Genomic DNA, 27,203 nt, shown 5'->3' with positions numbered 1-27,203 from the left:
TTTAAATTGATAGCTTCACTCGCTAGTATTTATCATCGTTGTATTAAATTGAGATATGGGTTTTTAATTTTTGCATAAAATGGAAGTAATCTAATCTTCATCTCAGTATTGGGAGTATGTGCATATACATTTATGACAGTAGTGTATATATATATAGTACATATAGCCAAAAAAGTAATTGCTAACATATTACCTAATTCAGCATGACTGTACTGCGTCTAATGGATTCGGACACGTTTCATTTGGCCTCAAGGAAATGAACACCTGGCCTCCTTTCAATTAGAATATTAATACAGTAGTTTAATTTTCTCAAATGCGTGTTTTTGGATGACTCTGCTTGAGTGGAGATTTTCTAAGCAATGCAATGTTTCATAATCCGGATTGTCTGACGTGAAATGCATCAGATATATCAAATGAGTCTGGTTTCCCACTAAATAGCGTTCATGGGATTGAGCAGAGTTGCGTTTCCACTCTTCCTACAAAACTGTCACCATTTAATGGGGGAGCTGGGGGTTGAGACAAGGCGAGCAAGACTCGTGAAAGAAATACGCACTTTGCTGTAAAAACAGCGAAAGTTCATAACTTTAATGGTAATAAAATGTGGAATTAAAACTACAAACCCGGAAACTGGTAACGCAGATGAAAAACGTTGAGGAAGGAAACGTCGCTAAGTAGTCACGGTCGTATTGACATTTTTATCTGGTATAAACGTTGAAAAGTTAACTAAGCGGAATTCTAATGGCAGAACTGTTGTAAAACGTGTTAGTCGCTTATCCTACAGTGCGAGAGTTAAAATGAGAACTCCTTCTAACCCACAGAGCTGTGATTTTGTGTACCCATGACTGGACAAAATTATTTACTATAATTACTGGCAAGCAACACCCTCTGAGCCCCTTGTTTCTTTAAAAGCGGGGGACGAGGGCTTCTGCCAAAACTCTGGGCGCAGATGCGAAACTCAGTAATCGACTCCAGCGGCGCCGCGCTCAGCCAAACCGAGTGGGAAAGGGGGGAAGACCGTCAGCCTGTCGTGTTTTCAGACAGAGGTAAATCATCATTCGTTATTATTGTTACTCGCTACATCGTCATGATCATAATTCAGTCTTTTACCGACGATGATAATTTTTTTTTTGGCTGGGTTGTTGTCTTCTTGACAGAGTAACTTCAGAAGCCCTCTTGGCTTTTTCTGGAAACGTGTGTTGGAAGTGGAATCCGTCGTCTGTCTGTGCTGTGGCGCGCACCTTCAATAATGCTCTTTGTTCGGGGAGATATTTGTAAAAACACGAATGTTGCGCTATGACGCGACAGGCTTTCACCGAGGCCACGTTTCCCGGTTTGTAATAAGGGATTTCCAATTCATGTCACGCATTGCAAGCCTTCTGCACCTTTTGTTGACGTTGTAGGGGAAATGATCGGTTTGTCCCTCTGAATCGTATTCTTGTTTTTGTCGTGTTTTTTGTTTTTGACGCGGCCGTGAAGCCCCAAGGGAGTGAGATGTCAAAACCGAGCTTTCTGCTGTTGCTGGAGGTGTGTGCCCTCGCTGAGGTGCTCGGACTGACCGGCGAAGGTAAGGAGGTGTGATGAACTGCCAGACGTGAAAACTGTATGCCCAGCCTGAAAGGGAGCTTGCACAACGTTACCGGCTTTGAGAAAGCACGGACTGTGTCGTTCAAGGCAACGGCACTGTAGAACGTAGTCATCTATCGAGATGACATTTGTTTTGCCAAAAACAAAATGACAGCTTTATAATATTAACGACGGTGCTCTCAAGGCTTCAAGCATGTGCTCTCAGGCTGTCTCCACATGCCTGAACAGCAGGAACTGTGCTGTCGATGTCACAGCCCGCAGGAACATTATCTTTGTGCTGTGGGTTTGGAATACTCCTCGCAGCTGCGGAATCCAGCGCACTGGATTCTCACACGTTTGAATCAACGTTTCCCCCTGTAGTCGCCGTCTCCCCGGCGATGCCCGCATGTCCTGTAGTTTATATAATCCTTTCTGCATGGAAAAACCACCGTCACCACAGCCAACAAGTCGTCAATTGGATGCAGCTGTGGCAGAGACTGGCTGCTGCAGAGATACACGGGGCAGATATTCTTGGTCTTTGGTAACAGTCTGTGTCTGCATGGCTGTCTTTATTTTAAATCAGTCAGTAAACCTGGCTCCCTCTCATACATCATTACAGGTGTTGGACGTGTGAAGGGTAGTGTCTTCCGAGAGAGTAATTAGTGACAGACCCAAATGTAAAATCCGGCATCCCCTATAAAATTAGTGTAATTGAGCTTCTTTCACGAGGTACTGCCTTAACTGTACATGTACTTTCCTCCACCGTATCCTAAAGGAATTTATAGACCTATTACATTGAGGCAGAAGATTGGGCTTTGCCTGTAATATAATCGGTATGTTATTAAGTGATTCAAATACAGCTTGCAGCTTCAAGTGAACAAGAGTAAAGTAACCACTCCAAAGCCAGCGATTAAAGACAACATCCCCTCTTCCTTATCCAGGAGAAATCCGACTCCCTGTGGCCTTTCAACTTTTCTTGTTCCAGTGAATTTCTCCACAGGGAGACCTCCCTCTTCAGAATGTGCCTTTGTAATTAGAATCCCTTGCATTTATATATATATAGTGCTTTTCATTACAGAATAGAAGCTTGAGAAATAGTATTTAAGAGTGACATTGGCAGCTTGTAGCTCTGTTAGCTTCAAGCAGATCAGTGCTTTAGACACTAATCCAGTGAATAAACAAGACTCGGAAAGCACTTGTTTAAGTTTATTCAGTTTGTAAACATTCATCTTCGTGGGCTTAATGTTTTGGGCCTGTTCTCCTGGGTGTGGTAGCATCAGACAGTATCGCGGTGTGTCTTCTCTGGAGTTTCCCATGACTTGCAAAATGAATGTGACTACAGCATGAGGTGTACTGTGAATTTACTCCTAGTTCATCACAGGTCACTGCAGTGAAGATCTGTAAGGGTTTCATGAGTTCTGTAATGGCTGCATGGAGAAATATTCAGGATGATGTCTTCAGTGCTCCAAGTACAAATGGTCTGGACTGGTAGTTGCTCTTCTGCAGAGACTCCTGGTTAATTCCATTAAACCAGGAGTCTAAATGTTTGGGTATTTTATTCACAGTACCGCATACTGTAATTATACCAGTTCCACTCTAAATGGAAAATCGGATAACTTTCTCCTCAAAAGAATTATTGTGCAGAGAACCAAAACAGAATACCAAAATTGCCTTTCTTTAGGGAGCTGTTGCACAATTGAAGAGGGCAAAGTTATTATGTCTCCGCAGCCTCAAAGAAAAAAAGCAACAATCACGGCAGTCACTGCAAATTAATGGAACGAAGAGCTGCTTTAAATAGCATCTTAAATTCCTTAATACAGATCGTATGGGGATCTGCCCTCCCAGAATAAAAATATAAATAGCAACAGCAATTATATCCTGTGCCCCTGGTTGCACGTCCCCGGGGTGTAATGACAGGATGCAGCTAAACGGAGGGGAGCAGCTCCCAGTGTTGAAAATCTCCACAGCAGAGAGACCCAGGGCTGCAGTGACCTGTCGTTAAAGGACACGAATGGCACCTTGCCAAACAGGGATGAACAATGCAGCGTCACGTGTTGAAACTGCTGAGCCCATCTACTGTCCGTTGCAGTTCTGTACGGACACAGTCACTGTGACTCTGCGCTGGGTGTTTGTGCCAGGAGTCAGTCGGTCCTAGTGTGGAGCTGGGACTGTCTGGAGCTGGTGCCGGGTCTGGACAGTGGTCAGGCCATGGAGACAGGCTGATGACAGGAGGATTCTCATTCCCCCTTCTGCTAGGTCACGACAAGGCTGAAACAGGACTGTCCACAGCATTCTTCACTCTTAATTCTCATGGGTGAAAAGGAACCAGTACGTCACGGGATGTTTTTTGCTTTCTGAATGTCATTTTTAGCACTGTCTTTTCTTTACAGTTCTGCTGTTTCAGGTCTTTAGGAAAGCTTACTCTCCTGGATCCAAAGAAGTAGGCTAATAACATAAACTACCACGTGACCTACAATATATTGTCTTTTTTTTTTTACTTCAGTAATATGATTGGTAGTCCAAATATTTTCCGCATGTCGTCAGCCTGTCATGGAGTCTGCCTCACACTTAGTGGAACACTGCGGACAGTGTTAGAGTGATTTTTCCATACCCATTAACAGTATGAAAACATGAAAATGTCTGTGTTCGTCAAGCTGTAAAATTCCACAGCAAACCTCGGCTCTTGCTACAGCTCCTGCAGGAATCATTTTTTTCCTCTCATTATTTCACACAAAGCCAGCAGAAACCGGTCCATGTTTTGTTCTGCGTTCCTTTTCCTTTCCTAATACTCACTTCTGCTAATATCCAGTAGTAGTGAGGGTCCCAGGAGCTTTCTTGAGCTGCTGTAGCTCCTCCAGGCAGTGTGCAGTAGCACTGAGGGCTGTGGACTGGAGTCCCCTTGAGGAAGGTACAGTATGTTGTTCCAGTCAATGCCTTCCCTATACAAGAGTTCTCTTCAGGTTGTCATCCGTAATGAGAATTTGTTCTAAACTGAACAAAAGTAACATGATAAAATATGTTTTGAAATTAAATGTCACATACAGATGGCTGTCTGTATTTTATGTTGGTTGCAAATGAATTTGGGGATACGTGAGCTCTGTTACGTCTAAACTGAATGTCTGCTTGCAGTTCCTTCTTCACAGGATAGTTTATTGTTAAATGTTTAAAATCCTACTTGCTGAAGAAGGGTCTTAGTGTACAGCCAATTAGTGAAGCACCTGTTTTTTCTTAAGTGCCCCTGTGATGTTGGCCTAATACACTTCCTTGCTCTCTAGTAACTGTAACTGTGCACTCACTCTCATCACCTGAAATTACAGACTGCAAGGGCACCAGCTGCAGAAAGCCTGCATTTGATCTCCTTAACACAGTCCCAGCAGGGCACTCAAATCACAGAGCTTCACCTGAACCTTAAGGAGCTATGGAGCACATATACTGTACAAGCCCAGAGTATGGAAGGAAAGCAAACTTTTGCACATTAATGTCTGGGGAAATCAGCTTTTTAAGTTGAAGATCAAGATGCATGGCACTCAATTTAAACCTTTCTTACAAAGGATGTACATGGTTTTACATTTATCATCACACACAACCGGCATTTCACATGGCTTTAGAGGGTGGTTTGTGTTAAAATTGATGCCCCTTTCCTGCCTCCTGTCCTGCCCCGGCTATCTGAGTCTTGATGAATCGTGCCTGTCAGGCTGTGCACTGTGTTGGGAGGACATCCCACCTCAGGTGGCTGGGCTCTAAACCTCATCCTGGAATATGCCTGCAATGGCCAATTTCAGTGACAGAAATGTAATATCTGTTTGTGTGTGCTTTTACATTGATTTTAAAGATGATTATTAGAAAATAGTTAGGAACTACTTTATGCAGTAAAAGGATGTCACACTTGTCAGCATGCAAGGTTTGAAGCATGAAAATCTAGGTAAAATTTGCTGTAACGTTATCCTTACATACTGTAACAGCACAACAATAAGTTGATTAATTTGATTAAATTCATGGACAGTTCAGAGTTTAAATCGTTATGGCCAAGAGTGATCATGGGAGGCAGTCTTCTTCATGTCCAAAGCCTGGAGAAGACAACTCTTCAACATTTGGATTCTGATGTTTTGCTGCTCAGCACAAAATTCTGGTCAGATTAACACTTGGACGGGCTCGAAATATCCTGCCCTTGGAGTAATCATTTCCTGTTGTTTTATCTTTTTGCAGTGCAGCTTTGTAATAGTTTCCAAAAGACCAAAATAAATAAACCATTAGAGACATCTGGTACAGTGGTTGCTCAATCCTGTGCCGCTGGTGTGTGATGCTGACTAGCTGTGGGTGGTGTGGAATAGTAAGACATCTGAACAATGTGCTGCTCCTGCTTTTTCAGCCTGCTCAGGCCACGAAGTCACATGTGGTCTTTGTCTGATTCACACAGCGGCAAGACGAGCTCTCCGTTTCCGTGTGCTGTCACCTATTGATTGAATCGGAATATAGCCGTTAAAAATGCATGAGAGAAGACTATCTGTGCCCGTTATAAGGTGCTGAAATATTCCATATAGTTTTTGATTTTGAAAGGATTCCTTAATTACTGAACTGTAAAAAATTAACACTGTTAATTTTTTTTAAATGGTAATTGACCATTTAAGAGGGCTGCATAACGTAGGGTGGGCTAAACAAAAATAATTAAACAGAAGTACAATAAGTAAAAGAATACAAATTGCAGAAAATGCTACAGCTATAGGAATGAATCTTCAGACGGATCTAAACAGATAACCTTCTTGCTTTTGGTTGCATTATCTTCCTGTTCAGTAAAGCTGTATGATGACAGGCTGTGACGCCGTGTCTAGCCGCAGTGCCCTGGGGGACAGCGCTCTCCCACACACCGGCCACACGGCCCAGGTGCAGCACCCAGGGGACAGGACAGTCCGCACACACACGCTGGTCACGCAGCATCCAGGTCCCCGGGGGGTCAGAGAGTACAGTAACCTCACGAGTACAACAGTGCTCATGTAAAAGTCTAAATCTAAATCTGGTTCAGTGTTTTTCCATTTCTCTGTGTTACAATGGTAATGGGATAGAACAAATTGCCCTTTTTGATTCTGATCCAAACCTGGTTTTGCTGTGCTCACTGATTTATGTTCAGAAAGCAGGATATCTTTCAAAACATCTTGGAAAACATCATCAAGGGGCTGCTAGATTTGATTTTGTTAAGGATCTTGTGTCTTTTGTTTGGGCCTGCTGGCCTTGTCCAGACTTGCTGGAAGTGTCTTTGTGTGCTCCGCCAGTCTGACTGTGGCTGCAGGCTGTGCCTGCTGCTCTTTCCAGAGTGTCTCAGGATATGACCTCAGTTCTGCCTCTGCTGGGGCTCAGGAAGAGCACGAATCCTCTTTTAGAATGTGGAGAAGAGAAGAAAAAAATCAGAGCCCATAGCATTTAGTTTTTTTATCGAATAAGAGATCTCTTGCTGTGACAGATACAGTACCTGTCAGACCCAGGACCCGTGGACATCAGTCACAAATCCAGCTCTGAAATCTCCGTCTGCGAGGAGGAGAGCTCTGCTCTTGCCTGTCACAGGAGAAACGAGGGGCTCCAGGCAGGTCTAGGCAGAGGGCTCTGACGTGCAAGGAAACCAGGATGCTGCTGTAAATGCAGTGGGTGGACCAATAGGTGGCGCCCTTCCCTTTGAATGAGGATTTTCTGAGCAGTGCCCTCATATAGTAACAGCGGATGCTGTGTGTAGGAGGTGCGGTCCTGCAGACAAGACAAACTGAGGTCCTGACTACTTGGTCAGTAAAGGTTCCTTAACGAAGAATAGTGTTAAACCTGGCGACTAAATTCCACTTTGGGCTTGCACCCTTAATGAATATGAAATCAGTTCTTCCTCCTCTACCTAGGCTGCTGTGTGGTGTAAAACAGCTGGGACATGTTAACTCAAGTGAGGGTGACCTGAGTCCCCTCCTGTTGCTCTGTAAATGTAAGAAATGAACTGAATCATTGTTAATCATCAAAACTAAAAACAGTGGCAAAGTTTGACCAATTAATAATAGATAACATTAGTAATTCTTTACATTTAGATAGTGCTGTTCTGGACACTCCACTCAAAGCGCTGTACAGGTAATGGGGATTAACTCCCTTCCACCACCATCTGGCTGATTACACAGTTCAACTGTGAGGAGCTCACAAACACCTGCAGCCCAGCGAAACATAAAATAGACACTGTGGCTCTCAGGAGCAGCTGAAGAGGATGCAGTTGTGCTTCACAGGAACTCTGCCCTTGGACCGTTGGGAGCGTTTGTCTTTGGGGGGGCCCAGGACTGAATAAATGGCACAGAAAGAACGGAGGTGTTCTTCCCTCAGAATGCATTAAGGGTCTGTGTGCATGGCGATGAGTGGAGACGTCAGACACGCGCAGTGCTGGGGAACAGGCAGAATCACGATGCCAGCAGCCAAGGCTTTGATTTTCTTGTGAACGTGCGCTAGCAGGACGAGTTTCTTGCAGAGTTCTGTTCACAACCCAGGGCTGGGAAGGCAGGATGAAACCGCAGCCGGTGGGGAAGGATGAGTGGGTGTGATGGCCTCCTCTCCTGGGAGGTGGCTGTGGGAAAGAGGGGGGTATTTAATTACTGACTTTAAAGGCTGCTGCTGCTGCTGCTGCTGCTGCTTACTGATGATAAAGCACTGAAGTGCAACTCCATCTGTCTCAGCCTGGGCCCTGACTCACTCTCCTCCCAGTGACACGAGTGGAAATTTCGAGTGGGGTGTTCTGGTGAACTCCTGCATTACCATTCCCAATGTCAGTCCTGCAGCTGAGTGGTCTGTACAGTCAGCAGTGCCAGACCTCCCTGCTGGGCCCCTGTGATTGGAAATACAGAGGCAGTAATGAGGTCCTGAAAGACTGAAAATAGTTCTCTTGCTTTTAGGGCTGAAGAAAGGAATGGAGGTGTCTCAGCAAACTCTGAAAAACAAGGGACTTCAGCAGTCGTCTTTAATATTGGTGTTCATGGGATTAACCCGCACTTTCAGCCAAAGAGACTAATATCGATAGAGCTGGGTATTTTACTGAAGCACTCTGAGCACAGCAGCAGTGTCCTTCCTGGGATTAGAACCCACAGCATTCCAGTTCCAAGTCCAAAACTCTGACCTGCTGTTAGTATGTATTGTTAATTAGAGGTTAAGGTTTTTTATAGGAACTGCAGCAATAGGTTAACAAGTACTGTAAGCATTTTAGTTCACCATAGCTCATCAGCTTGTCAATGCATCTGGAATTACAGTATATATATACAGCCTATATATACATATAGTCCTTGTATGCCATTTAACCTGTAATCTAACAGTTAACAAAGAAAAGTGCACAGTTAGAATATAGACAGAGAGATGTTGTTTGCTTTGCATTTGGCTCACTGCGGAACTGTTTGGAGAATGAACAGGGGGTTCGGTCCCTTGCTGTGAGAGAGAGAGAGAGAGATGGCTGTGCTATTGATTCCAGGGTCTGGGCCTCCTGAGCAGAGCGGCTACAATGACGTCGTGCCGGATGAGTCTGACGCCCCCCCCCAGCTGGACTTTAAGAGTAAGTGCTGACCCCTGTGTCCGTGCGGCTGGACTGCTGCGGATGGTGTGTGTCCTCCTGACGAGACTCCTCTCCGGTTATGTCCCAGTGCCCCGCTGGTGCCACACCCTGACCATCTCGAATGGGGAGGCCACCTGCTTTTCCCCCCGGGGGGGCAACTACCAGAGCACGCTGGGGACGCGCTGCGAGCTGTCGTGCGACCAAGGGTACCGCCTGCTGGGTCGAAGGTCGGTGCAGTGTTTGCCCAACCGTCGCTGGTCAGGGACCGCCTACTGTCGGCGTAAGTGTGATGGAGCTGGCCTGCGTGGCACAGCTCGTCAGTACATCAGTCCACTGCTTTGGCACTGAACAGATAAGGGCCTTGAGAGATTCTGCCATGCCTGTCCTGAAAGAGAAAAGTCAGGGGCTTGGGAAAGACCTGCAGGAGGGGAGCAAAGGTATTCTGAGCGCTGGTCAGGCAGATATTCTCTCCAGTGTTTAGGAAACACTGCAGTCCCCTTCCAAGGAGCACACTGCTGGTCTCCAGGCTAAACTCTGCAGGTCTGCTTTACAGTGTTTAAGGTTTAATTTTATTCCTATAGCAATTCCCAGTTTGTATTTTGGGGGAGCGGGAGATACTTCATATAATAGGGAGACAGTCTGCAAAGATCTTGAATGTCTCTGTTCTTATTTCATAGAGAAGCACATCTACAGATGTATGCAGAAAGAAAAAAAACACTAAGTACTTTATTTTAAAAGTTTCTGAGTTTCTTTTAATTTTAGGCAGTGGAAAGTTTCATTTCAATTGAACTAATGTGACCGCCTTCTATAGCTTGCAGCCTGAATTCTGATATTATGTGGTACCACAGGTTTCCTTAAACATCAACAATAACAAGAACCACCAGGCGAATCCCAGTCTTAATCTCTAGATGTTTACAATTATACATCTGACAATGCTTTCTGCATGCATTGATGGATGTTTTTCGTACATATGAGTGTAAAGTGCTCAGGAGTTTTTTTTTTACAAGATTTTATTTTACGAGAACAGCCTCTTGAAATTCCAGCTGGAGCCTTGTGAGCAAGTAATGAATTATAGTAGCAGTGGTCGCTACTGGAATGTGTGGATGTCCAGAATAAATATTCTCTGCCTCTATCTGAGTGTTGCCCCTCCCTGGGCAGCTGTCACCTGCAGTGTGCTTTGTCCTGCAGAGATCCGATGCCATGTGCTGCCGCTGATCTACTATGGCACCTACACCTGCACCAGGAGCGTGTCCATGGGCTCGCGCTGTGATTACACCTGCTCCCCTGGGTACCAGCTGGAAGGCGAACGCTTTAGGACCTGTCTGGAGTCCGGGCGCTGGAGTGGCACAGAGCCCACATGCGTGGGCAAGTCACACATTTGGGATAATACTGATCACCGGCCTACCCACAGAAATCGATACTCCCACAAAAATACCTCCTTCGCAGGAAGACCCATTCTGGAGATGCCAGTGTGCTTAGAAAGGATCAAGTAACAGGTTTATTCCATGCTGAAAAAAAGAAGAAAGAGAACACAACGTTTCGGCCGTGGAGCCTTCTTCAGGTGTGAGAGAGACAGGGCAGTAGGCAAAGGTAAAGTAGCGGGAGAACAAAGGCTGGGAGAGAGGAGGAGTGAGAGGCGGGAGCAGGGGACAGAAAGAGAGGCCAATCAAGAGGTGTGAAGTCAGAATGGGTGCAGAGAGGTGTGAAATGAAACTTTCAATGAATGGAGAAAATTTAAAAGAACAGTAGTCTGTCGTTAAGAGAAGGGAGAATGTGTGATCCTAGCTGCAGAATTATTTTGGAATAAACCTATTACTTGTTCCTTTGCAGCCTACGCATGCTGACGCAGCTACCTACCTGAACTACTACTGCTTAGAAAGGATGTTCCTTTGTGTTTATTCTTAGCTCCAGTCCTTTCCTTATTGTGGATATTTATTTCAGTGAAGTGCTACAGTCATGTATTTCATCGTTTAGTTATTCTGAATTGTTTGTAAATAATAGAACTTAGAGTTTTTACTATAAAATGTATAACATTTTGGAAGCATTATTGTTAAAATGTCATTTCAAATCCAATGAAAGCTTGGCAGCTTAGCAGTAGATGTGTTTACTGTGTCAGTAGAGCAGTGCGTGGGGTCTTCGTCCGTGCTGAACAGGTGTCTCAGGAGCCGGCTGTGCTGGGACAGAGCAGGCTGGCCTTAGTCCTGGGGCGGGCAGGACACGACATCAGAGCCCATTCCTGTCTGCTGTACGGGCTCATTCACGGCTTCTTTGAGGGATGTTTCCAAAACTCCAAAGCTTCCTTCCTCAAATTAGCTTAAGGATTTGATTTAACAAGCAGCTTATGCCTGAGGTTCAGCACACTGCCTGGGGAACACACTGCACCGAGCTGAATGCTGCTGTTTTGTTAAAGCTTCAGTAATATGTTGACACTCAAAAGATGCTACATATGGTATTTGTCTTCTGCGCATGCACAGCTGTAAGCATACAGGATTTCAAAGATATTTAAAAGAATATTATAGGGTTATATAGTATTATCTTGCAGCAGTGCTTACCAATGCCCCACCATAGTGAAACAATATCAACAAAACAATATGTTTTTATTTTAACCCATTCATGAGCCTTGCTTAGAGCTGTGCAGCATTACAAGGCCGTGCTTTTTATTTTTCAGCATCGTATTTTTAAACATTCAGGTCCAGGGAGTTCTTGATTAGAGGATTAGATTGTGTTCTTTTCTATGTTTCCAGAAGTGCCGAAACTGAATGTCCGCCCCTCCCCCCCTCCTGTGTTCCAGACCGGGACCCTCCGAAGATAAAGTGCCCGTATTCCCGGGTGAAGGTGGCAGAGCCTGACAGGCTCACAGCCAAGGTGACCTGGGACCCCCCCGCGGTGAAGGACACGACCAGCCCTTCTGTCACTGAGTAAGGCTGCACCAGGGAGGGCTTGAATGGAAGAAAGGGCTTTTCAGAAGGAAATGCAAAGTTCTTGATGCTTGTGGTTTTTCATTTCCTTTTTTTTTAAAAAAAAAAGCAGATTTGAACCCGCAGGCTAAGGCAACGTAGCACGAGCCTTTCCTGTAACATTTACTAGAAGACTAGAAGGAAATATTCTCACTCCCATGAAGAAGTTCAGTTCCGCTAAAGCAGTGTTAATGTGATTTGACACTGGACTGTTCCATGCAGTAAGTATTTGAATGGTCTGCGTGAAAGAAAGAAATGAGTTTAACATGTGTCTGACCCGCCGTGTCCTTCTGCAGCGTAACGCTCATAGGGCCGGAGCCAGGATCTGATTTCACAGAGGGAATTCACGTTATCCGCTACAGAGCGTACGACCAAGCCAGGAACAAAGCTGCCTGCAAGTTTATTGTACGAGTGGAAGGTAAACAAACCTTTTGAGTTTTTCAGAAAGTTGCCATGAGTTTGTCCAGTTTAATGGTTTGTGGACACTGGGGTACGGAATTGCGGTCCAGACATTGGGGTACGGGAGATCCAGTCACATGATGGACTCTTCGGGATAGTTTTGCATCATAACTGCTCCTCTTGTGACTGTTCTGGAATGTTTTCTGACATGTAGCTAAAAAAACAACCAAAACATTAAAAGGATCCCCCCCCCTCCCTGTGCTGCTCCAATTTAAACCAGAGCTCCTGGCTCCCAGGCTTGGAGCTTCAGGAAATTCTTCTGGGATTCTCGGGGCCAGGAAATTCAATCTTTAAGCATGAAATGAAAAGTGAAAACCGTATTGGTATAGTTCAGAGCAGCTGCCTGGGGTTCCGAGGCTGGGAAATACAGACGGAAGGACGAGATCTGAAAAGGGGCGAACAATGCTTTTTCGAGAGAACAAAGATCTGAGTGTCAGTATTTGAATTGCGAACAGCAGACAGCATTGCGTCTCTTGAATTTGTGATTCAGATTTAAACTGATGCTCCCCTTCATGTTCACGTGGAATTTCTTTGGGCTCTGCGATGGCCTCTCACCCTCCAAAGACAGGCTAGCTGGGATAATTCGGTGTCTTTAAAGGGTGTGTGTGTGCCCTGCGGCGGACCGGTGTCCTGTCCAGATTGTAGCCTGTCCCTGTGCTTCCAGGAGACACTCTGGCTTAGGAATAAGCGGATTTTATTTAACGGATTAATGGATGTATTTAAATATTTGGTTAGTACATAGGAAAATAAACTCAAAACCCACGAGGTTTGTACTTTTCTATGGCTTTTCAAATCGGCATAATTGACCTACCGGATTGTGCCGCACATGAGTCTAAGTGGATGAATTGTGAACCTTTCTGGGTTCTCCCAGGCTGTGCCCTGAGGGTGAGGCGCCTGACGTGAGGACTGACGCTAACCCTTCCTGCTCTTCCTCCAGTGCGGAGGTGCCCTGCTCTCAAGCCGCCGATTCACGGGTACCTGACCTGCTCCTCGGATGGGAACAACTACGGCGCCACGTGTGAATACTTGTGCGAGGGGGGCTACGAGAGGAGGGGCCCCCCCACCCGTGTCTGCCAGTTCAACCATGGCTGGGCAGGAACGGCTCCGGTCTGCGTCCGTGAGTGTGCCATTCGAGCGGAATCGCACCGTGACTTTGCCCTCTTCCACGTGAGCCAACTGTCCCTGCGGCCTCCCGAGTCCGACGTCTGGTGACTTTTGCCTCAACTTGCCTGTCAGATTACACAGCCCTTTTCAGTTAAATTCAAATGAAAAAACTATTACATTAAAAAAAAATATGTAAAAATATGGCCATATGGTCAAGGCTGACAAACCCCGCTCCCCTGCGAGGAATGAACCAGGGAGGCAGCTGCTGGGGTGAAGTTGAGGTGGAGGGGGTTGTTGCATAGATGTGCATGAAGGGGCCTTGACAGGAAATTTTTTAATGTGTTGAGAGAACATTATAATTTGACCCCCTCTTGAACTTTCATTTAACAGCTCCATACAGGGTGGTCGTTTTGCCCACATCGGAGGATCATGGCCTGGCACTGGCAGTTTTGTGGTTGCTTTTGTACCTGGAATGTAGCCTCATTCAGTAGATTACATTTATGTTTATAGTCATGTCCCCGAAGTGTCCACAGTTTTTCCTTTTTGGTCATGTCACGAGCTCCCTTTTAAAGCAACCCCTGTATGCCTCCCCTGCAACGCCCCACTGAAAGAAAGAAAGAAAGAGCCTCTTCCTCCGAGCTCCAGAGAGGGCCTGACGCATACGCCTGTGTTCACAGCGATGGAGGTCAACACTGAGGTGACCACCGCCGCCGCCCTGCTGGACCAGTTCTACGAGAAGAGGCGGCTGCTCATTGTGTCCACGCCCGACAACTCCGACGAGAACTACAAGCTGCAGAACATCATGCTGCAGGTTAGCAGGCAGATGGCAGGTTTCATAGCTCTCTGCCTTGTTTTTTAAATTTCTCTGAGTCGGTGGGATCAAAAGGTGTCACCAAGCATTATTGAATCTCATTTAATTGCAAGAGCTTTGATCAAGGGTCTTGATGGTTTCCCACTCATACTTTACTCATACTTCCAATTTTTAAGATCAGTGCTGGATTTTGGGTCCCAAGACAGGTTTAGGACGAGTGGTTTTTAGCTCCTATCTGAATTTTTTTCTGAAACTCCAGGGACCTGGATGTCGCGGTTCACCGCACGGCAAATGTATCCCAAATCTGTGTCAGTTGGATCAAACGTTGTAACCAAGCATTATTGAATCTTATTCAAATGCAAGGGCTCCTATCAGTGGTCTTGATTGTTCCCACTCATACTTTTTGGTTTGGGGAACATGTCAAAATCCGATGCCCAGAGAGGCTCAGATTTAGATCACGGAAATGCTCAGTTGACACCCCAGGTAGGGTTAGGGTTAGCATTCACACACTACTTAGACCGGTTTTAAGTACTGTAAGTTAACATCTGCGAATGGTGTTTTAAAAGTATCTGCTTTGGCAGCACTGTAAATCACCAGTCACGCCTATGCAGCTCGCTGAAGTGGAGCAAGGTCTCCCTTTCGTCCTGGGGAACCAGCTGAAAGTGCAGGACATTATGCCGCAGATTAGGAAAGGGCAACAGCGTCACTATAGCGGTCTTGCTGCTGCTGTGTTGCCCAGAGTGCCAGCTGCGGCCTGGACCTGCGGCAGGTGACGGTGATCGAGCTGCTGGGGCTTCCTCCGCGGGAGGTAGGCCGCATCAAGGACCGGCGCCTGACGTCCCAGGCCATCGAGGAGCTCAGGTAACGCGCCGTCGCCTGGGGGAGCCGTCCTCTGCCACAGGTAACACAAGCGTGACCTCATTTTAGGGACTAAGGAGCAGTATATTGGCTCATGCTTATGAGGGTATGACCAAGGCATCCTTTTATTTACTTTATTTCATATCACAAAATGCCAGGCTTTTATCAAAGGAACGTTGTCTTCAATACGGGGTTTGGCTGATTTTTATGTTGTGGTTTTGTAGAACAAGGAGAGCTAAAAAAGCTAAGCACACAGAACAACAATAAAATGGTCCCTGCTGCAATCAAACTATTTCATTTGCACAGAGGAGAATAAAGCTGCCAGAGAAGAAGAAAGCTGTTTGCGCCAGAGGGCTTTTGTCTGAGGCTGGTGTGTATTGTGTCCGCGCAGGCAGGTGCTGCGGATCACCAGGGCTTACTTCAGCATGCTCCTGCTGGACAAACAGGGCATCGACCGCGAGCGGTTCATAGCCCCCACCACCTCGGATGAGGTCTACACCTTCATTGACACCTACATGCTGAGCGAGGAGGAGCGCGAGCGGCTGGAGAAGTACAAGGACTACTGCGACTGAGCAGATGGCAGCCCCTGGGCCCCGAGCACCACACTACCTCCCCAGGACAGGCTGCAGTCCCCCCGGGGACCAGGGACGGAAGGCTTTCTTTGCGCCACAGTACCTGGGACCAGAAGCGTTCAGAATCTGCAGCTATTACACCCAGTGCTACAAAATCAGATTGCAGACTAGTGCTCAAGCATGTTTTAGGTCATGAGAATGTCCTTATCGGGAACGGTGGGCATTAGATCCTCAATAAGTTAGATCCTGTTAATAAGAACTAAACTGCTAATCTAATCTAAGGGAGGGTTGGCTGTCACCCATGTGTTTTGGGCAATCCCCCTTCACACCCACGACACCTGTTTTACCAACTACTGCCTCAGACCTGCAGCATTAGACATAAAATAGTAAAAAATAAGGACAGTTGAGCAGAGCGTAATCAAAACGATATTTATTAAAGCATTCTTTTTAAGATAAATGATAAAATTAGTTTTTAAAAAAATAACTCCTCTCCCTCATGACCACGGTGTAGAAGTACAGCTGGATGTTCTGCCCAGCCTGCAGTCACGAGCTGCAGGCAGGAAGTGAGCATCAAAGGTCACTTCCTGCGTGGCTCTTCCCTGCACATTTTACAGTCAAAACACCATCGCTCAGATTACAAATGTTTAAAAGCTTTTCCAGATTAAGAATCCGATCGCCTTCTGTCGTAGTGGCACTTTGCTTTCAGAAGTTAATGCTTTAAGTTTTTTTGTGCATTTGTGAACACAATTTTGAATGCAATGATCACACACAATAATTTTGGCAAATAATTCTAAATAAACAAATCCAAACAAATTGAACCCTTTTATACTAATAGTCACTTTGCTCTGCGAAGTGGATTTGCAAAAGACAAAGGTTTGCACACATCGCACAGGGCCATGCCTGGTAATCGTGGGCTCAAGAGTAATGTTCTGCCTTATTATTTAATGCGACTGTGACTGTTAACAGTACAATTACAAAGGATTTCTCAAGGTGACTAAACCGTATCTGGAATGCAGAAAGCAGCACTCACTGGATGGATTTGTTCTCTGCCTTCCTGTTGTGCACTAGACCAGACAGTCAAGAATGAGAGGAAAAAGCCATTTCTTTACAGTTCTTACTTGCTCCCCACCTCTGTGTGCTTCAGTGAAGCAGAAGCCCATTATACACAGCAATGCAACTGATCATACAGGTCTTAAGAACATTTTATTACATGTAAAAAAAGATCAACTGCAGAAGAGGTGTGTGAACAGCAGACTCAGAAGAGTGAAAGGAGCTCCAACACACAATGATCCCCAGCATTCATGGCAGTTTCTCCTGGGAGTTTTTATATCTTTCGAAAGCAAAATCCAGGACAACAGCTTCCAGAAACGCAATTGTTCTGAGCTGCTCTGATTGCTTTTCCCTTTTTGGTAAGAGGATTAAGCCACAAAACTGAAGCACTGACATTCTAGTACTGAACTAAAATGTTGGAAAAAATGCAAGTCAGCAGTTTCCAGTGCTCTTCGTACTTAAAGGGATAATTAAAATCCTCTACCCCTCCCCATTTAAAAGGCAAAAATAAATATATTACGTGCCATTAAAACCCTTTGGTAAATCCAGTGTTTGACTGTGGAATGTATTTGTCTAATTAAACAATTAAGTCCTAACCTTATTAAGAAATTAGCAGATAACAAAAAGGCCCCGATTTTCAAACATGTTTTTTAAAGATACATAATAAGGGGCCTATATATATTTTATGCACGGAGATGTATAGTTCATCTCACCATTTTCAATAAGAAAAAATGTTCTCAACAGTTAAGAGCAGCTTATTGAAAGCCTTCAAAAAATGACAGCTTCCTGCAACACAAAGGAAAAAAAAACAAGAAATCAGGATCCATTCTGGACCTTTCCTACAATCCACCTCCCCCGTGTCTCTTTCAGGGTGACCTGCTCATTGACTTTTGCCCATGGAGGAGCGCAGTGGGAGAGTGCCCTCTGCCCATGAGTCAGGGTACTGCATCATCTTCTGCCACAGGCACACCTCCTCACCACTGGAGTCCATCCAGTCCACCTTCTCCCCCTTGGCCAGCCCTGAAAAGGCAACCAAACACAGCCCTCAGTGCTGCCCTGCCTCTAGCGTTTGTAGCACTTTGGTTGAAAGGAAGGCAACTGTAAATGAAGATTATTAAAAAAAACATCCTTAGTCCCCTTTCTGTGCAGCTCCGAGTCAGTCACTCGAACTGCTTTACACAGAGGCCAGGTCAGCATCACTACATCTCCTTACCCAGGCTCAGAGATGAGTCAGAAGAGCATTGTGGCAGTGAAGCAGTGAAGTACAAAGTGAGCCTTGTCCTGCGTCTGAGCACTTGCTCACCTGTACCCGTGCTGAGCCTGACGCCCCCCAGGAAGTCGTTGCTGGACATGGCCTCGCGGTCCCACACCGTGAGTTCCACGCACATGTTCTTCAGCTCCTCCAGGCGGAGGTCCTTGTACACGAAGGTGTGGTCATAATGCGGGTTCAGAGTCTTCTTCACCACCGGTGTCTTCCTCTTGGTCATCTTGGTCCTGGACGGTAACAGGTACCTGCATGGTTGGTGGAGAGAGCAGTGAGACAAGGCGGTCCCCATGGCTGGAGCAGACCTCGCTCTCAAGCTGGTGGTTTTCACACCTTTAAAGGACAACTAGAACAAAGTTACTTTGAGTTTTAAAAATCAACTAGTGACTTCTGGATGCCAGGCTGCCACAGAAGCCCCGGGATCGAATCGTTGCCCTCACCCTTTCACAAAGGAATCGGAGGTGCCTCCCGACTTCATTGCGTTCAGGTTCTTGGCCTCTTTGATCAAGACGTGAAGCTCTCCACTCTCCTCCTTCTTCCTCTTGCCTGTCACAAGTCACCAGCATTGTCAGCCACACATCTGCAGTTATTCATTTTCTCCGATCTTCACCAGAAACCACAAGTTCTAAACACAGCCACTGAAGAGTGCCACCTTTCCTCTTCCCTGGACTTGCTTACCTCTCAATTTGTCAGCAGGAAGTTTGTGTGGAGAGACGTACTTGAGAGAGATGACCAACTCGCCTTTGTACAGACCTTGCTCAGGCTTAACCTTGAAGAAAGCACATGTATTTCACCTTCGGATGTCTCTCTGCCTCACCGTGCAAGGTGTGCATTCCTTGCCGCAGCTTCTCTTTTGAGGGATTCTGAATCAGTGCGGCACTGTACCTTCCCACAGAGAGGCATGCACTCCTCCAGGGGCGTGTCGAAGTTCCTGGAGTCCATCGGGAGCTCCACCTCACCCAAAAAGACGTTGCGTCCAAACCGGTCATAGTGCCAGACGGAAAGCTGGACGGAGCGCATCATGAGCTGGGATTGGGTGATGTTGTACTGCAAAGACAAGAGCAGAAGGTAAACACAGGTACCTTATGAAGAAGAAACAGAAGGTAAACATACCTATTCCAGTTGCGGGGGGGGGGGGTATAACAAAATCATTCAGCTGTTCTAATTTGAAGCAAGAATAAGGATTGGAGCAATGGTTTCACAGGTACAGTAATAGGCATACTAATCCATCAGAATGGATTAGGGAGAAATGCTTTTAGCAACAACGCTAACAAAATATTGAAAAATGTTCAAAGTTTTCCATCATATACTTTGTTCCATGAAAACAAATTTTCACACCTTATGGAGATCGCAGTCTAATTCCCTAAAGGCAGCCAAAATCAATATTTGCTCATCACAGACAATAACTCGGCTCTTATCTTTAGACAGAATTGCGATTCGATAGCTTGCTGAAGGTGGACGTACAGTATCGGCTTAACAACCTGCAGATGGAAATCAAGTCCTGAGTGATTAGAGGCTCAGGGTTTCCGTGGCAGGACAAGTGGCCATTACCTTGAGGGTCTCGTTGTAGGACGGGTTGGTGGTGTTGCGCTTGATAGTGGTTTTCCTCTTGCTCTGGCGGGACATGTCCGGAAGCAGGTAGCACTTGACATACCTTCGGAACAGAGGGATGACACGCACAGCATTGCACCTGTTTCTTTCTCAGTCTTCACCACCACGACAGAAACAGAGTCCAGCCACAACTACAGCACCTCTCTGATTACTCCCGATTGTGGGAACAGGAAATCCAAAAGCACTCTATTCTAACATTTTCATTTCCATGCCTTATTGTATCTACAGGCATGCTGGTAAAAGCATTTATCTCAAAAACTACCAACTACCCTTGTAGGAAGCTAATAATTCTCCATCTGTACAAGGGACAAAGAAGGGAGACCACTTTAATTGTGCGTTAACTAGACTAGAAAGCAAAAGTGACATACAAGAGTGACTGGTCCCAATGTAGGGCGCAGGAATGTCTACTGCAGGGGTCTCAAGCTCCAGTCCCGCAGAGCCCCAGTCAAGTTAGTCTGACAGGTAACCTGTTTCTGAAAACTGAAAACACCTTTAAGTAACCGATTCGTTGAGTAGTTTACCCAATTAAGAGACCTCTGGTCATCAAGGGCTGATGGATACTCATCGTGGAAATCTTTTGTCTTTTGAATTTGGGGACTCTCTGGGTCGAGAGTGGGAGACCCCTGGTCTAGCGAGACCGGGGTTCCCCATGGCCCAGGGATAGCCAGACTTACGGGTTGGAGCGTTTCTTGGCCATGTCCCCATGGGCTAGGTTCTGGCACTCCTTGATGAAGATGGACAGGGTCTGGGTGCGCTCGTCGTAGCTCAGCGAGAAAACGATCTCGCCGGAGACCTCTGCGCTGTCGTAGTCACCCGCCTCGCTGTACACGCTCATCATACTTCCCAGCGTGGTCTGCAGTGACACAGGGACAGTCAAGCAGCTGGGAGGACGAGGGAGACGGCCCCACCTCACGTGGACAAGCACCGCATGAACAACACAAAGACGGTTAAAAGACAGAACTGGACAGTTATTAAGAACTGTAACTCACTGAGCCAGTGTATAGAATCCCATAGCGAACATGGCACTAAGGGGTTCCTACACAGACAACCCTTGGCTGCAGAAATCCAGCCCAAAGACTGAAGCTGCAGGAACCCCACGGTGTTGTAGAGGCGAGAGACAGGAGCCCTCATGCTTTGCTCTCACCCTGGAACCTGAACTACGAAGACTGTAGGTGCTGCCTGCAGACTTCCTGTGGATCTCCACCAGGCTGTCTATGTCCTCCTCCTCCTCTTCCTCCTGCAACAGAGTGCAGTCACTTGCACCATGGTGCTTCCACCGAGTTCATGCAAGGGGAAGCCATGAAGAAAGAAGGGCTTCACCAACGAGTGAGGAGCGATGGCCTGAAATGATGCTTTGACTCAGCAGGCCAACATAAGGTGCAACACAAGCATTAACCATCCCACCTGCCATACCAGTTCAAGACTATCATCAAACTTCATCCATCCATCCATCCATCCATCAACAATCTGCCTGACAGGGGAGCTGGAGCCTATCCCTGCAGCAGACCTGGTTTCTGTGCCCTTCAGAGCACGCCTCTGGCTTTCTTTAACAGAGCTCCTCTCACCTGGATGTTCAGGCCTGGGACAGATTTGCTTCGGTCTCCCATAGATCCTCCGTTCACCCCCAGAATGTTTTCACGCAGGTCCAGGACAGAGGTCGGCCGACTATACTCTGAAGACAATAGAACAATAATATAGGGGACGTTCAAACAAAGTGAACTTAAGACTGAAATCAGGAAGAACTTCTCTACAGAGCAACTCGCCCAGTGATGCTTTTGATGCTGATATCCTGGTCAGGAAACACAGGACTAAAATGGCAATGTCTACCTGCGTGTGTAAGCCCTGCATCTCACCTGGAGGTTTCAATGTCCTCCTGGGATTCTTCTTGAAGAGGACGTCACTCTCATCTGCTGTCATACCAGAGCTGGAAAACTGAGGTTGCACCATAGGAACAGGAAGAAAAAGCAGATACATGCTTTCAGCATTTTGTGAAAGGCCACATGTTCACGAATTCCTCGCCTTATGATCAAAAAAAAAAATCCCTTCCCTCAAATAAATGAAGAATGTAATATAATAATGTCAAAGCCTTTAAACTGAAACATTGTTTAAATTTGCAGTTTTATATAAGACACATGTTTTACAACAAATGTTATACACATTGTGTCCAGATATAGCTTCTGAAAGACTTCTGGGGTTTAGCACGGAGCTGGACACGTGGACTGGCGCGAGATGGGAGAGGACGTTGCTCTTACGGGCTCAGGGTCACTCCTCTTGGCCTCCTCAGGCTTGGTGGGGACAGTCAGAGTGGACGCACCAGGCTCTGGGCCCTGTACAGAGTCCCTCCTGGAAGAAAGAAGTAGGAACGTTGTCTAGAAAGAACAGGAGGCTTCCTGGGAAGGCAGATCACGGTCTTCCTCGGCAAACAGACGCAGTCTTACCGCTGCAGGACAGGGCTAGCCTGGGAAGAGTGGATCTCAGGCCGGTAGCTGCTCAGGCTGCCTCTCTCCAGCAGCTCTGCATCGCTGCCCTGCTGCTCTCGTGCCTTTGTGGGCACAGAGATCTCAGGGAAGAGCCTGAAACACAGGGAGAGGCCCCGGTTAGATACACAGAGACCCAGGGGCTGCGGTGTGATCTTGCAGCTTCAAAGAGCGTGAAAAGGAGAGGGAGAGGAACCCATTTTCTCCACTGTTGTACAACAACCTGCGAAGACAGACGCCCCAGAGGGACAGTCGTCAAGGAAGGAGCCAGCCTGCTGGAAATATCAAACTCCGGACTGTCTGGCGGCCTGAGCGGGCCCTCTCTCTCCCTCACCCCTTGTCCGCGGCCTGGGGGTCCGTTGCTCTGGGCCGGGGGCTGGGGTTCAGCTCGGGGCGCTGCAGCAGCACCTCTCCCACCGTCTCCCGCTTCTTCGCTGCGGACAAGCGCATCACAATCAGCGGCGCAGTTTCACCGCCGAGAACGCGATTGTGGGAGCGGGCAAGAACTTATCACGGGGGAGAAAAACATCCTTCACGCTGAACTGGGCATTAGTGGGCGCACAAGCTCAGACTAGAGTATTAGACAGGCAAGTTTCCACATTTCCTACAGTCTGCAGAACATGCGGTATCCCTAAAGACCATCCTCCAGTTGAGGGCAACGATGGAGTTCAACCTGCAGGAGAGCGGAGCTGCTCCTGCTGCCAGCCAGCGCCCACCCCTCCTCAGAGCCCTGGGCACGTACCTGGCGGCTTCTTCCTGAGGGAGGCCCGCACCAGGTCATACCCGGGGGCGTTCATGAAGCGGTTGACCCGCTGGTCGTAAAACCAGTCTCCTGTGCTCTTCTTCAGCTCCCTGGAGAGAGAGGGGAAGAAAACGACACGGCCGACAAAACCACCTCAGTCTCCGGCGCGTGGCGGCGGCGGCGATGGGAACCGAGGCTCAGCGCAGGGGGCGGTCACTCACGCTTCCTTGGCGCACACGCTGCAGGCCCAGGAGCCGCCGCCGCGGACCACCTGGCACTGGCGGCACACGAGGTGGTTGCAGCTCCGGCACCGGCTGCTGCCCACGCTCAGCCTGCCCAGCGGCTCCTGGCAGCGCCCGCAGGCCCGGCGGCTGTAGTCCTGGCTGCTGCGCTTGGCGCCCTTCCGGCGGATGTCCAGCAGCTCGGCCTTCAGCCTCCTGCGAGGGACAGAGGGACAGAGGGACAGAGGGACAGAGGGACAGAGGGACAGCTGATGACCCCTGGCCGCTTCTCAGCTTCCACTGGGAGGTGTGGGGGAGAGCAGGAAGAGAAAGTCGCCCAGAACGGCAGGAGCTCAGCCATCTTAAGAGAGAAGCAGGTCGGCTCCTTGTTACCGTAAGAGAGAGCTGCTCTCTTCAGGAAGCAGCGTCGGGCATCAACGAGCAGAAAGAACATACAAGCTCTCCCAGATCAAAGACAGGCAGCGCAACACCCATGCTGCACGCCAAAGGTGACAGTTCAACACCACTTACTGTGGGTACAGGGAGCCCCCCGGCCCCCACGGAGCCCCCCGGCCCGAGCACCCACCTGACACGCAGCTCCTCCACCCGGCGCAGCTCCTCGTCCCGCCGGAGCACCTCCAGGATCAGCTCCCGCTCCGGCTCCGTCAGGAACGCCACGTTAATGACCTCCGCCCCCTGCCACATCCTGCAGCAGGCCGGCCAGGGCAGCTCGGGCACGCTCGGGGGGAAGGCCGCACACGCCGGCGCTCTGGGGGCCGGCCGTCTCCGGCAGCCTGGCTGTGGTCGCTGCTTCCTCGCTTGCCGCTGCACTGGTCTTCCTCAAAGAGCACTGCAGGCAAAGAGCGCGCTCGTTAGCCTCTCAAATCCTTAATCCTTAACGAGACCGTTCACACTCCCCGCTCCGAGCAGCCGCACCCCAGAGACACCTCACAAAGATGCCTTTAAAAGTCCGCTGTTTTAAGGATATGGATATTACTGAGGGCTCAGGCTCATTCGATAAAAAAAGATGCTCCGATAGGTGTAAATGCAGAACCCAGCTCCACCGGGAGTGCCTCTAGGTGTACCCCTTTACAGGCAGGGGGAAGCAAACAGGAGTCAGATTTAAAAGACAGAGGCAGACTGCTCTGTTTTGGAAAAATTTAGGCAATGCAGTACAGACAAGAGACACAACCCCTTCAACACCAACACTGTCACTCAGAGCAAGAGCTCTGTTTTGCAACAGATGATTACGAGGAAAAAATAAAACATATGACTGGACCCATGAGCGACAAGTGCAAGAACTATAGTAAAATCGTAAAATCCACCTATGTGAGAAAATGGGCACAACTTCAGAATGGTTTTGCGCCTGTTGAGCATTCCTGAAACATTAGAGAAAATAGACAGCCTGCTCTGCAGAATCAGTGGACTCAGTGACATCACAGGCCAAGCTGTGTATTTAACACTGAGACTGTGGCCCGTACCTTACCATTATCTCATAAACTGAATGCACACTATGTCTGTTGGGGGACCCAATATGCTCTATGAAAAGCAAAATAATTCAAAATAGCTTAAGAACACAGCTGAAACTGCAGTGCTATCTTATTTATTCTACAGAAAAGGAAAAGACAATAAGACCTTGCATGTCTGTCAGAGTGCTCCCACCCTTTAAAGACACACAGGCCAGGGTGGAGCTCTGTGGCTGCTTCCTTTATCAACACACAGCCCCGAGAAACCCTGGGCAACATCAGAGTCCTGGCCAAACCCTGCACTCACAGCTGTGGACTCACTTGGTCTCCTGCCAATCAAACCCAAGAGGAGAATTTGTACAGCATAGACACACTGTCACACACTTTCCACCATGACGGCAGCCCTGTGGGCAGTTTCAGAGCACAACGGAAGCTGATTGCACTTCACGTGCAGAAGAACACAAAACACTAACAACTTTGCTACTGGGGGACCCGATCTGTTCTATGAAAGGTAAAATTAATGACGGTTTAAGAGCTGAAACTACACTGGTATCTTATTTATTTTACTATTTTAAGTCAAGCACACAAGATCTTTTAAAAAATACTTTTCACAAAGTTATTTATTATTTAAACAGAAACTGTATGCAAGTAAGAACACCCGGTCCGCTGGAAGTGGGGTGCATTTGAGGTCTTCTGGATGCTCCAGAAAGCTGCCCATCTATTTCATACAAAGCTTTCCTTGCTCAAAGTTCTGGATGATCTTGCTTGGTGTGCGTGAACTTGTCCGGTAAATAAGTCACCAGTAGCAGATGCCATTAAATTGGTCTCAGGCTGCCCAGGTAAGAACCATAAGGCACTTAACCTTTAAACACTTAAGCATCTAGTGCCGAGGGAAAGACATGTCTGCTGCTGGACCCAAGCAGGACAAACTGAGAAATCCGAGCCCGAACTCGAGCAGAGCTGCCAGCTGTTCGGCCGCTCCGGTGCGCTGGTTTGCCCGCAGTGTCTCACCGCCCGCAACGGGAGCGCCTGTCCCTCCACGCCGGCTTGGTCTCCCTGCCACCACGGCGACAAGCGGGATAGACCCGCCGCCCCACCGATCACCCGCCTCTTGCGTCCTCCAGCCTACTGTTACTGTTACTGACCCTTGCTATGGTGATCGTTAGTATTACTGTTCCTCAGGTGCAATGACACAGGTGCTTAAATTCCAGCGAACACCCATACGGTCTACACTTAAAAGCAGTTCCGTCCTAGAAAAGACTCCCACCTTTGTTTCAGAGAGCCGGACGCATGTGCTAGGACAGCTCGGTTTTAAGCGAGACAGTCTCACTGGCCAGCCCCAGAGGGAAGCAGTGCAGCAGCGGTCCCAGATCTACAATACCGATCTCCTGTACCGGGGCACTACCGCGGCGGCGATTTGCAGCTCTTGGAGTAATGTTTACAAAACAGGAGGAGACACGACCTTCTCCGGCACAGTTATTCAAACCTCGCGAACAAAAGACCTCGCACGGAAAGCAATGGAGGAATTCGTTAAAAAAGTATCGATTTCTCAGCAGCTCCGTGTTGGTGTTTTTCCATAAAGAAATGAGTACACTGAATCAAAGCTTATATTAACTAACGAGCACGTCCACTGCTTTAAGCACTCGGAGGGAAAGGAAACGGTGTCATTTATTCAGAACTTCTTTGCGACAAAGCAGGCACCATCTGAAGTCTCATCTGCTCTCACATACAGTACTTTCTCATACTGTATTGCCTAAACATCAGTTTAATATCAGGCTATTCCGTCTGAATAAACCTTTTTAGATTTGTAACATAATAATACAACAACAAAAACGAGCATGATTAAACTACGAATACTTTGTTTCCTTTAAGGATCAGGTCAGAATGTTTTACAGTTACAATCAGGCATTAGATTAAAAGATGAATGCTTAAAACACCGATGTATAAAACTCAACTGAAACTACAGATGAACTTTTTTTTCCTAGAAAACGAAGGAAAACGAGCAAGAACGGACATCTCGGCCGGGAGACCGATTCTCAGTCCCGTTGACACCTAGATGTAACGAAATGCGCCCCCGTCCCAAACCCGTTAAAAAGTTTTTAAAGTTCCGATTCAACGCAGAAACGTTCACCCAGCTGTCTGATAAAATGCAAAAGATCTCAAAGCCCTCCGCTGGCGAGCGCCCCGGCTCACCTCCAGGTGCAAGGCGCTCCGTCCTCGAGCTGTCCTCTCGCGATCCTGCGGCCAGCAATCCCGATCCCGGAAAACACCAAAACCTGCTGTTTGGGCAGAGGAGTTTTTTTTTTGTTTGCGCCCGAAGGAAGAGCTCTGAGGTTTTAAAGGAACCGCTAGCCACGTACGCAGCGCTCAGCGACAGGTGATTTTGTCTTGGGTATCACTTCCCAGTTCAGCGCTGCTTGCCCGCTTGCCCGCATTCGGTCTACAAATCACTCGAATAATGTCAGGAAGCGGATTTATTTTCGCCTCCGACGTGAAACG

General features: G+C 47.5%; 2 protein-coding genes across 3 annotated transcripts; one reads left to right on the top strand and one right to left on the bottom strand.

Moving 5' to 3' along the window:
• The first annotated feature begins 889 nt into the window (after window positions 1-889).
• Window positions 890-16,686, top strand: srpx2 (sushi-repeat containing protein X-linked 2). Of its 2 annotated transcripts, XM_088925017.1 has the most exons (12): window positions 919-1,043; window positions 1,484-1,564; window positions 4,373-4,471; window positions 9,032-9,112; window positions 9,201-9,392; window positions 10,301-10,477; window positions 11,904-12,030; window positions 12,366-12,487; window positions 13,466-13,645; window positions 14,310-14,443; window positions 15,183-15,304; window positions 15,693-16,686. In XM_088925017.1, exons 1-12 carry the CDS (start codon window positions 947-949, stop codon window positions 15,871-15,873), a joined length of 1,593 nt encoding a protein of 530 aa, XP_088781143.1. In that variant the 5' UTR covers window positions 919-946; the 3' UTR covers window positions 15,874-16,686. The 2 variants fall into 2 exon arrangements, with proteins under 2 accessions (XP_088781140.1, XP_088781143.1); XM_088925014.1 differs by lacking the exon at window positions 4,373-4,471 and having other exon boundaries at window positions 890-1,043; window positions 1,477-1,564.
• On the bottom strand, window positions 16,288-26,959 carry sytl4 (synaptotagmin-like 4). The gene is made up of 17 exons (XM_088925013.1): window positions 26,898-26,959; window positions 23,825-24,088; window positions 23,239-23,454; window positions 23,018-23,127; window positions 22,610-22,709; window positions 22,237-22,371; window positions 22,051-22,141; window positions 21,652-21,730; window positions 21,364-21,470; window positions 20,943-21,035; window positions 20,473-20,651; window positions 19,739-19,841; window positions 19,073-19,234; window positions 18,866-18,956; window positions 18,628-18,733; window positions 18,227-18,435; window positions 16,288-17,943 (listed from the first exon to the last, which is right to left on the bottom strand). The coding sequence occupies exons 2-17, from the start codon at window positions 23,941-23,943 to the stop codon at window positions 17,804-17,806; spliced, it is 2,040 nt and encodes a 679-aa protein (XP_088781139.1). The 5' UTR covers window positions 23,944-24,088; window positions 26,898-26,959; the 3' UTR covers window positions 16,288-17,803.
• Between the last annotated feature and the right edge of the window lie 244 nt (window positions 26,960-27,203).

Source organism: Atractosteus spatula, chromosome 9 (assembly GCF_055471065.1).
Source record: "Atractosteus spatula isolate fAtrSpa1 chromosome 9, fAtrSpa1.hap1, whole genome shotgun sequence".
Classification (NCBI taxonomy): domain Eukaryota; kingdom Metazoa; phylum Chordata; class Actinopteri; order Semionotiformes; family Lepisosteidae; genus Atractosteus; species Atractosteus spatula.
This window is presented reverse-complemented; position numbering and strand designations above follow the sequence as displayed.

Bases quoted from the DNA above. Each gene is read 5' to 3' on its own strand.
- srpx2 (XM_088925017.1), top strand. From the start codon at position 947: ATGCGAAACTCAGTAATCGACTCCAGCGGCGCCGCGCTCAGCCAAACC. The intron at 1,565-4,372 runs GTAAGGAGGTGT...GCTAATATCCAG, and splicing joins GCTCGGACTGACCGGCGAAG to TAGTAGTGAGGGTCCCAGGA. The intron at 12,031-12,365 runs GTAAGGCTGCAC...GTCCTTCTGCAG, and splicing joins ACCAGCCCTTCTGTCACTGA to CGTAACGCTCATAGGGCCGG.
- sytl4 (XM_088925013.1), bottom strand. From the start codon at position 23,943: ATGTGGCAGGGGGCGGAGGTCATTAACGTGGCGTTCCTGACGGAGCCG. The intron at 23,455-23,824 runs GTGGGTGCTCGG...TGTCCCTCGCAG, and splicing joins GTGGAGGAGCTGCGTGTCAG to GAGGCTGAAGGCCGAGCTGC. The intron at 18,734-18,865 runs GTAAGCAAGTCC...GACTTGTGACAG, and splicing joins TCCTGCTGACAAATTGAGAG to GCAAGAGGAAGAAGGAGGAG.